Source organism: Merops nubicus, unplaced genomic scaffold (assembly GCF_000691845.1).
Source record: "Merops nubicus isolate BGI_N331 unplaced genomic scaffold, ASM69184v1 scaffold3315, whole genome shotgun sequence".
NCBI lineage: Eukaryota > Metazoa > Chordata > Aves > Coraciiformes > Meropidae > Merops > Merops nubicus.
In genome coordinates, this window is record NW_008608817.1 from 3,717 (window position 1) to 14,720 (window position 11,004).

The 11,004-nt window shown below is 47.3% G+C and overlaps 1 protein-coding gene across 1 annotated transcript in view; it reads right to left on the reverse strand.

Moving 5' to 3' along the window:
• Nucleotides 1-8,478: 8,478 nt before the first annotated feature.
• RAB12 (RAB12, member RAS oncogene family) overlaps nucleotides 8,479-11,004 on the reverse strand; it is a gene marked incomplete at its 5' end in the record, with an annotated part of 10,187 nt that continues 7,661 nt past the window's right edge. Inside the window, 3 exons of the mRNA XM_008940364.1 lie at nucleotides 8,479-9,208; nucleotides 9,786-9,890; nucleotides 10,574-10,663. Of these exons, the coding sequence (XP_008938612.1) occupies nucleotides 9,095-9,208; nucleotides 9,786-9,890; nucleotides 10,574-10,663 (309 nt within the window). The remainder of the gene's footprint in view (nucleotides 9,209-9,785; nucleotides 9,891-10,573; nucleotides 10,664-11,004) is intronic.

Sequence of the window (11,004 nt, forward strand, 5' to 3'; positions counted from 1 at the left end):
CTCTGGAGAGATCCCAAACCCTCCTGGCTGTGACCCTGGGCACCCTGCTGGGGGTGAGCTGCTGGAGCAGGGGGTGGGATGAGATGATCTCCAGAGGTCCCTTCCCACCCCACCCTGCTGGGATCCTGTGGATAAATTAAGACAAACGCAGGACAACGTTAAAGAGCTGATGTCCACAAATGGAGAAAGACAAGAAGTTTTAGGGTGTATGTTATTTTTTCCCAAGGCAGAGCTATTTCTGAGCCAGAGGACAACGTTGCCCACATGCAGTCAGCCATCTACAACCCACACATGCAGATCTCCTGAGCCTGGACTAGTTTTGGGCAGTGCAGATCTAGAGCCTTTCCATCTCAGCCACTGAAGTTCAGCTCTTTGTCCAAACCACCCAGAGGGGCAAAATTGTTCCCAGGTTCACGTGGCTGCACACGTGAGGAAAGACAGGAGGTACAGATGAGGCTCTGAGGAGCTGGATCTAGTTGGAGATGTCCCTGCTTATAGCCAGGGGGTTGCACGAGATGATTTTTGGAGGTCCCTTCCAACCCAAACATTCTATGATTCCACAGGGTTATGGGCAAACCTGAACAAAGACCCTCCTCTTCAGCTCTGGATTGATTTTTTAAATGGAAATTTTTCCCTTCTCAGCTGTCTTCAAGCTCCTTTGTTGTTTCTTGTTGGTCTAAAGCCCATGAGAAGATCTTCTGGAAGGCTGAGGAGGTGGTGAGATAGTCACAGCACCTTCTGAAGGTATTGGATATACAACAAAATATTTGGATAAATAAATTAGAAGCCTCATCTCTCTTGGCTTTATGTTTTTTTACAGTGAAAGAGATGACTCCTCCTAACTCCACGTGGTGGAGGAACCCAATTTAGGCATCCAGATTTAGAGGAGATCAGTGCATGATGGGATGACTCCTTCCCACTCCTGCTCCTCTCTCCATCGCTCACAGGGGTTGGAAATTCAGCTCTGTGTTCCTGTTTGCTTTTTTAGCTCCATGATGTGACCTCTTCTTGCTGATGAGAAGAGAGCAACCTTTTGAGATGTGAGGATGAAATTACACTCCCTTCAGGCCTGGAGCCACGAGCTCATAGAATCCTAGAGCAGAGGGAAGAGCTGTGGAGACACCAGGAGCTCAGATCTGAAATTTGTGTCTATGAGAAACCCCAGAAGCCGTTTTAGAGTCATTTCAACAGGCTCAGGATCACAACCCTGAGCAATTCTGCTTTGGCCAGGAGGAGAGAAGAGGTTGAGAGTAAGGATGAGAACCCAGATTTCCACCCATGGCTTCAGTAGGGGGAAAAAAAAATCCTCTTCCAGCTGAGTTTTGGGATGGACTCATTCTGCAACGTCAAGATTTTGGCTTCTCCAGGAGGGAACTCAACTGAGCTGTTAAAATGCAGCCCAGCACTGTTGGATTTGAATTTTGGGTGTGTGACACACACTCCTGACAGAGTCTTTGGCTGCACTGTGTTCTGAATGCAGCTGCAAGCACTCGTGTAATCCTGCCCTTAGAAACACCCACCTTGGTTCTGGAAATATTTGTGTGATTAGGGAAAAACTCCCTGTTCTTAGGAGAGAGCACCCTCCTCTGACCATATGTCAGGAGAAAAACTGGGGAATGGAGGCAACATGATGTGGAAATGTGAAAAAAAAAGGGGTGTGAAGGCAAAGCAAAGGCTGTGAGATGCCTCTGGTGTGAAATGGAAATAAATGGGGCAAAATGCAGTTTGAGGAATTCCTTAATCATAGCTCTGCCAGAGGTGACTGGTCAAGGACACTGCCCTTCTGATGGCCAGCAACATTTGTGCCCAAGGAAGCTGTGGATGCTCCATCCCTGGAGGTGTTCAAGCCCAGGCTGGATGGGGCTCTGAGCAACCTGCTCTAGTGGGAGGTGTCCCTGGCCAAGGCAGGGGGTTGGAACTGGATCATCTTTGAGGTCACTTCCAACCCTTCTATGACTCTGTGAAGTACCTACAGGTGGACTCTAGCTGAAAGATGCTTCCACTCTTGCCAATAATTTTGGTGGCAAGATCTAGACTCTGCTTTTAATGTCACCAACATTTGCCTCACTTCCATTTCAGCCTCTTGCCTCCTTTCTTCTGCTCCCATTGCAACAGCTCTGGAGGCTCCTGTCAATCCCAACCTGTAGGTATGAAACCTGCACGAGACTCTCATGCCACAGCCCTTTGGATGCTGGCCCAGGGATCTGAGCCCTGGGGAGAGCTGGTGCAGCTTGTACAGGGCTCAGCCCCCACCCTTCTGACTGGCAAGAGGCTCTGGTGGCTCCTCTGGGCACCCCAGGAGCTCAGCTAGTGCTGACCAGGTGGGGATCCCCCCTGCTGACTCCAACAGGTTGACAGCACAAGTCCAACACTAATCACCACAATCCCTTCATCCAGTAGTTCATTAATATTTGGTTGATTAGTCTCATGGCTTGTTCCTTCAGCCTCCCACTTCCAGCTGAGCTCCATCTACTTGTGATGCTCCCACCCAGTCTCTGTTTTCCTCTTTGTTTTCTCCTCAAGCACTCCTCCAGTTCTCTTGCCTGAAGCCCCAGTGATCATTCAATGCCCCAGGAGGAAGGACAGAGTCACCAGCAGGAAGCACACAGGCCAGACCCTTCCCTCCAAGCCTGGGGGGTGGCCAACAACCAGAGGAACCCAAAGATCAGACCAACACCTTCGCTCACAGTGCAGGAGGAGGCAAAGACAGGAGTCACCAAGTCAGAAGGTGGGTGGTTAGTCCAGCTCCAAGCCCATAGCAACTGCCAGAACCCATCATCATCATCACATATAGACTCCTCCTTCTGTCCTGGTGGTGTCCCACCATCACTGGGAGCTCAGCCTGCAATGGACAGTCAGGGAGCCCAGTCAAAAATTGGAAACACCACCTAAAGCATCCTCTAAACAACCAAATTCCCCCCTTCCCTGCAAGCAGAAGCAACCTTCATACTGCTGACTCTAGAGGTGGGACACCTGATGTTAATGCCAAAGGCAGGGCACCTGGTGGGGACCTCCTCAGTGGTTGTCACCCAAGGTTGGCCAGGCCTTGAGAGAAAACCAAGAGGAAGGTCTCTCCTGCCTGGCTGTGGGCATCAGCCACCTGCCAACCTTAATTTAGGTCTTGGGGTTTAGACCTCAGCACATCAAGTGGCCAAAAGCATTGACCAGTTAAACCTAGAGAGGTGGTTACTGAGCTTCAAAGTCCTCACAGCCTTGGACAGAGTTAAATGAGATTGAATCATAGAGCCATGGAATGGTTTGGGTGGGAAGGGACCTTTCAAGGTCACCCAGTCCAACCCCCTGCAGGGACAGGGACATCTGCAGCTAGAGCAGGGTGCTCAGAGTTGTGTCCAACCTCCCCTGGGATGGTTCCAGGGATGGGGCAGCGACCACCTCTCTGGGCAGCCTGGGCCAGGGGCTCAACACCCTCAGGGTCAAACATTTCCTCCTTCTCTCTAGTCTAAATCTCCCTCTTTGAGTTTCAAACCATCCCCCCTGGTCCTGTCCCAACAGGCCCTGATGAAAAGTGTGTCCCCAGCTTTCTGATAGACTCCAGGAGAGAAGGTGACCTGATGGGTCATGTGCTCAGGAGGGAGATCAAGGTGTCAGCCATGGCTGAGACATGTTTTCCAACACAGAGATCAAAGATGAGGCTGAGCAGGCCTGCCAGAGGAGGAAGGCAACAAGTCCAGCCTTGGCTGAAGCCCCTCACAGGAGACCAAGAGGATGTGAAGAATGGTGGAAGTCTCAGCTGGAATCCTGCTTGGCATGTGATGTCTGAGATGGGATGTCCCACATCCCTGCTCACATCTGCATCCTCCCTCCTGTCCAGGTTACTCTCATCTTGTGCTGCAGGTGAAAACATGACCTGCTCCTCGTCCCCTTCTTGAGGCAGAGCTGGGACAACTTGAGACTTTCTCCAGAACCATTGACTTGCTCAAGTTTTTCCAAAAACTTGGAGTTTTCCCTCTATGAACTCACTGGGCATTCAGGTTCTGGGTGGTGGCTGATTGGAACTGGTTGAACTCATCAAGCCTGGTGCCTGCTGGTAACTGAGGTACTCCAAGGACGGGCTGGCTCCTGGAGGTGAACATCTAATTTTCATCTGGAGCCCTCCAGGAGACAAAACCCTCTTTGAAGCCCTCCAGCACTGATAGGTCACTTCCTTTGAGCTGTGCAGAAGTTGACTTCTGTTGCAGGAAGACTGAAGTTCTCTGCTTCTCACTGACCTAACTGCACACTGTGGCTGTTTACTGGGAAAGGAGAAGTTGAACTGGTCATGATCTCCATCCTCCTTTTGGTTCCAATATCATAGGATCGTTTAGGTTGGAAAAGACCTTTAAGATCATCAAGTTCAACCATGAACCAAACTTAGCATCCCTCAGCACCACGTCTACACAACTTTTAAGCCCCTCAGGGGATGGAGACACCACCACTGCCCTGGCCCCTCAAGGGGATGGAGACACCACCACTGCCCTGGGCCAACCCTTTCAGTAAGGAATTTTTTCCTAATATCCAACCTAAACCTCCCCCTGGTGCAACTTGGGGCCATTTCCTCTGGTCCTATCACTTGTTCCTTGGGAGAAGAGCCCAATGACACTTCCAATTTCAGCAAACTACTCTGTCTTTAGGAGCTGCTGGCAGAGCCTAGCAGAGTGGCCAAGACTTAAATCTATCCTCTCCCAGTTTCACTCCTCAGTATCATATGACCCAGAAAGACATAAACCTCAATTTCCTCCTTACCTTGAGCTTCCTGCAACTGCAATTACTGCTCTGAGGACAGCCAGGAATTGAATGGAAAAGCATTTTCTGAGTGGATGGTCTCCCTTGCACAGCCAGATCTTGTTTTCCTCCCTGTCTTTTGTCTTTGAAGATGTCAGCTGCTATTTTATCCAGCCTCGAGTCCCTTGTCCCAGCTGCAACCAAAGGGATGAAGATGTGACAAAGATGGACTGGAGGCAGCAGGAGATTCAGTTTCAAGGGCACTTTTGTCTTTCAACACAGCTATTTACCAGTTTTTCCCTCCTGTTGAACCACAACCATTTGTTTTCCAGGCTTCTGGACAGGGCTTCTGCATTTCTCAGCTTGGTGGGAGTGCAGGTGCCCTGCCTGGATGTGATGCTGCTGTGGGTGAGCTGCTGGAGCAGGGGGTGGGATGAGATGATCTCCAGAGGTCCCTCCCAACCCCACTGTGCTGGGATTCTGTGACCTTGGTCTCCTACAGCCACATTTCACACCTCATCATGGCCTTTGCAGAAACATCTCCCTGGTTGGCTGAGGGCATTTATCACCCAACCTCTCATTCCTCTCACATTCACCTTGGTTTGTTTAGTTTCCTGGTTCTAATCTAAATTTCTTCTTCCTTCACTTCTGGAAGCTGCTCCAGGAAATAAAGATGCCACTGAAGAGCCTCAGTCACCCTGGTGCTGATCTTCATTCCCTCCCCACAACATAAACCAAAACCAACCACGACTCCTGCTTCCTAAGAGACCAAAATCATCCTCAGGAAGGAAACGTTTCAAATTAGGAATAAAAGAAACCCTGAAGGTTTCCTACCTCTCTGTTAGGATCTACAGAACACTGGATTCTTTTGCAAGGGCTGGAATTGACCCAGAGTGACATCAAATTTTGTTTTCATAGCTTTGAGCCTGCAATGCCCTGTGCCAGAACAGCAGCCTGGGAGAGTAAAGCATCCAGTTGGACCTCTGAAGTACTTAAAATGAAACTTTGACCTTTATAATTTCCAGGCAAACACCCTTTGTCAGAGATAGTTGATGTATATTTTGGCCAGAGTTGGAAGGAACAATAATTTCACTCAAGATAAATCAAGCAGCAGCACAAAGAGCAGATTTTAGGGGCAATTCTAAGAAGAAAATTAAGATGGTCTGAGTTCTGCCAGGGGCAGGAGAAGCAGCAGTTGTTAACCCAAGAGGACAGGTCCCAGATGCCTGCAGTGGTGGAGCTTCAGTGACCTCTAATGGACGAGCTCCCCCAGTGCACCTGCCTTGGCAGGGAACCCAAAGTCCTGCTGGAAAAACCTCCCTGTACTCCAAAGGGCCCATTTCAGCCCCATATGAACTCTGCCATTCCCACTTCTCCTTCTTGAGTGGGGAGGGATTTACAGCACGCCCTCAAGGCTGATGTTCTGACCACTTGAGATGTTCTAAGGCAGGAGGGGAAGAGAAAGAGCAAACCCTGCACTCAATGCAGCCCTCCTGACAACCAGCTTGGACAAAGCAAGTTCAACTTCTTAAAAACTACAGCAAATCAGGTTTCCATCTTTCAAGCAGAAATAAAAAGTGTTAGTCTAACATACACCACTTGGATTGGATCTTAAAAGGTCCTTTCCAACCTCAGGGATTCCATGATGTCAAATGGAGCCATTTAAGCTGTTTTAAAAGGGAGATTTTCAGGCAGCACAAGTGTGGTGAGAAGCAGCTGAGGGGATGGGGTCTCCAGCCTTGCCTGGGCCAGAGCTTGACAGAGAGGACATTTTTCCTCATGTCCAACCCCAACCTCCCCTGGTGCAACTTGAGGCTGTTTCCTCTTGTCCTGTCCCTTGGGAGGACACAAGAAGATGCAGGGCTGAGCACAGACACCACTGGAACTGTGTGATCTCAGGAATTCACTGGATTCAATCCTGAGCACGCTGAAGTTGGTTGCAAACCATTGCTCAACAGCCATGGTCCATCTACCATCATACCTCATGCAAGTCAAGAAACCACCACTGCTTTGGAGCAGAGGTCACCACCCTACTCCTGGCACTCCTGCTACTTCCAGATGAGGCAACAGGGCTGCAAGAATCACTTTTTCTTTCCCCCTGTCACACTGCAAATGCCTGCCAGGTATTTCAAGGACATAAATGAACTTTTTTGGACTTGTATAAAAGTTGCAGAGGAATAAAACCAGGAGACAAACCCCTCTTCAGTCTCACAGTATAATGGATGCAAAGCAAACAGGCTTCCTGACTGTTTTTTTTATGATTTCCAATGAATAATCAAATACACTCAAGCACTTGTAAGTCAATGTGTCTTTCTACAGCAGTAATTTTTGGTACCAGAGACTGGGATCCCCATCTACCTCCACACAAACAGCACAGAATGCCAAAAAGAAAGTTGGTCTAAGTCAAATTTCTTAATTTTTATTAAATTCAAAACGGCAGGGGAAAAAAAAAAAAAAATCACAAGTTTCTAAGTACAAATAAAAACAAATCAGCTAAAATAAAACGGTTGTCAAGTTAAAACTCGTTTTCCATCATGTTTCCCTTCCTTGCTGTTGCCCACAGTACCATCAGAAAGCCTGCAAGTGCTTTGGGAGGGGATTTTTCTCTCACCAGGGTGAAGTTTCCCAGGTACAGAAGCAAACTCTTTAGGCACAAGGTGGCAGGAGGTGTGAGCACAAGTATCAACCACGCTTCCTTCCCTTGGCATCTGGGTGTGCTCCAGCTCAGAGCTCACCCCCTGGAACAAGGGCTCTGTTTCAATCTGTGTTTTTAAATGCTTAACAGTCTGCTGTGTCTTTTTGTCTTTTATTTCCTTCCAGAAAACAGAGAGAAGGTGTTGAAGTCAGTGGTAGAACTCACTGGCCTGGGCCAGCGTGCTGGCTGGATGAGTGGCCAAAGGGAGCAAACGGGTTTTCAGCACCGGAGGGAGAGAAGCTGCAGTGAGGAAGAGTCTGGTTGGTGGTTGTGTTGCCAGTGTGGTTCATAGCTGGGTGCCTGACAGCCTGAGGAGCAGTCAGGTGCTGTCTGAAGCTGTCAGCTGCTCATCAGCTGCCCTCCCAACCGAGCAGTGCCCGAGGTGGCCAACTAACCTCTGCTGCTCTCCTCGCTGCGCCCGCGGGAGTCTTCACACACCCCAACAACAGGACAACAAGTGTTGTTCCACCTCCTGGGCTGGGCCTCTGCTCCACAGCTGAGCCTCTGCCATCCTAAGAACAGCTGCAGTTCCACTGTCGTTCAGAAAGAGAGAATTTTCTTTGCACTTCCATGAGTTTAGAAAGACCACGATGCTTTTCAACACCACGACATTCAGGACACACCAAGTTATTCCCATTAGGTCACTACTGATTTACCACAGCTAAACTAAACAGTGCATTTGAATAAAAGAGAGACCAAAGAGAGAAGTCACAAATTCATTATCAGACAAAAAAAAAAATAAACCTAACACAGTATTTGCTTCAGGGGAATCGTTTCCCTCTTTAGGAAATAATTTGACCTTAGGTTCCCTTCCCCTTGACCCTACAGATGTCCAGACAAATACACACAGATAATCCTTACCACAGGAAAATTTATCACCTTCATTTGCTTATTTTTTAATTTGTCTAGGACAGCAGCATTGCTTTTGACACCTTCTTTTAGAGTTTGAATAAATCTCCACTCTTTTATTGAAGCTTAGTGATTCTTGCAACCGAGCTGATGCCTACAGAGAAAATCCTACGTGTGATTTCAGAGTGCAACCTTAGATCTGCACCAGATGGGATGTGGTGGTACACAAAGAAAGGGTGCAGCAGGAAAGAAAAATAAATAAAAGACTGCCCAAAAAAAGAAAATTCAACTTAGCTTTTCAATAAATCCAGTCAGCAGAGGATGCTACGGCCAAAAAAAACGGTCTCACTACATTAAAAGGAAAAACAGAATGCTGATGATGGAAGCTTTGTACATAAAGTCCTCTGTTTTTTTAAAAAATTTGTCTTTAAAATAGTTAGCAAAGCACCATATACTTATCTTCATACCAGAAGAGCTTCTGCCTGTTTATAATAACAAAGAACTATGACAACATTTATGTCAAGAATAGGTATAGATTTCATTTCTCCTCCTCGACGGGACGCGTGGCAAACCCCGACCCACTGTACAGTATTTATAACACTGGGGCAATGAATGAGACATCATGGAGGGGGGGGAAGAGGGGCAATAATTAAATGTTATAGCTGAATCCTACACAGGATTGCATATTTGCATATTTACAAGTTAGTGTGTAGCTCTGACTCGAATAAAAGTGCAACGAGAAACCGCCGAATGATTGTAGTGCAGAGTAGGACAGATCCTTTGCTTCACCCTCCCAACTCCTACTTCCCACTCTGTGGGGTGAACAAGTCAACAGCAACGGACGTGTGGCCTTGGAGGAGGCAGTTCTGGTGGGATTTCTGGTTCTGGTTGCAGGGACAGGATGCTGTTGGACAACTCGTTTCTTATCACATCCAGTGGCATCTTAAAGAGAAGAAAAATCACCCGTCAACAGCCATCTGCATAGAACTCGGCATAAAAAACTTGTTTTGAAGGTTCCTTGTCAGCCAAAGTCTCAGCTTCAGGACTTTTTGGGTCTATTTCAGTTGTGTGAGGAGTTTCAGGAAAAAATGACAAGGCATTGTTGAAATAAAGCCACTTCCTACACCAATTACACCACATCACAACGGAATGGCCCACAAAATGAACGTGGGCAAATGCACAGTCAGCTGCTGATAAGATTGTGAAGTTTTAGGAATGAGGAATTCTAGGAAATAGGAGGAAATTCAACAGCAGCCTGTGAACTACACCATGCCCACCATGTACAGACCAAAAGCTTCCTCAGACCGTGTCTGCTCCCCCTCTCCATCCTCCCAACGAGCTCCTGCAGTCACTGAGCCCTGCCCGTTTCTGGGGTCACAGGAGACACCTCCTGAGTATTTTACCTTTTTCAGAATGTCATCAACAGTGTCTGCTGCCCCTCTCCATCCTCCCAAAAAGCTCCTGCAGTCGAGCCCTGCCCGTTTCTGGGGTCACAGGAGCCACCTCCTGAGTATTTTACCTTTTTCAGAATGTCATCAACAAGTTTTAGGAATATCTCATCCACATTAAAATTATCCTTGGCACTTGCTTCACAGAACCGCATCCCAGTTATCTGCTGTGCAAACTGGTGGGAGAGAAAACAAAGTAACTACAAGAGACACACAAGCAGCCAATACAGGCTCCTCATCAAACCTTTTTTTAAAAAAAAACCCACAAATTTCCCCAAATCTGTGACTGGTTTAATTCAGTTAATAATCCCAGCCCTCCAAGGTACAGCAAATAGGGTTAATTTTCATTTAAAATGGGTTTAGTGGAAGAGTGCTGCACTTTTCAAAGCTTAAATCTGAAAAATTCAATGTCTTCAGTGGATGTGGATTACTGCAGATTGCCAAGAACTTCTCAGAAGAGGTAATCTCAGATTATTATTAAAATGCAGAGAAGTACAAGGTCAGAATTAGCCTGGGCTCTGCAACAGAAAAGGTTTTGCTTCCACACACGATGGGTAGCTGAAGGAAAATGTTTGTGTCTGTCCATATTGGCAGTGTCCTCACCAACATCATGCTAAACCATCCTCCTGTCAGCTTCTTGACCACTTTTGGGGTTGGAGGAGAACCAAAGAAACAGGGAAACAAAGCTGAGCTACGTCATCAATAAAACACCACCAAAAAGCAAACCTCTGGAAGGCAGCTCACCAAGAAGTCCTGAGTGGAGAAACCTCCCTTTTGAGACCCAGCTCTTGGCTCTTCAGCACCCACAGCACAGCAGCTTTGCTCTGAACCCCAAAACCCTGCTTAGACCTCTTCTTACCTTCTCTCCTTGCTGTCGACTAATCTCTCGATCAGCTTCACAGTCCAGTTTATTTCCAACTAATAGGAGCTCTGCATCTTCTGAAGCATACTGCAATTAAAAGAGTTTTAGTTTAGCTAAACCTAGAAATGTAACATTTTGTCATGCAAGCACAAGATTTGAACAGGGCAATTCCTCTCTTAAACCAGGGGCTGCACCCACACAGCTTAGATGGAAACATCCTCCCCAAACATGATGTCAAAAATTGTCAACTTCCCATTTTTAAATTCCATTAGAACTGGCTGTTCTAGTTTGCCTAAGAATGAACAGAATGACCTTATTTCACAGACAGGAAATAAAACTCTTCCCCCTACCCCAGTGCACAGGTAAAATGAGTTATGTTACAGATTTTCCAATGCCACTGGGACATTTCTAGGTCAAGGAAGCAGGAA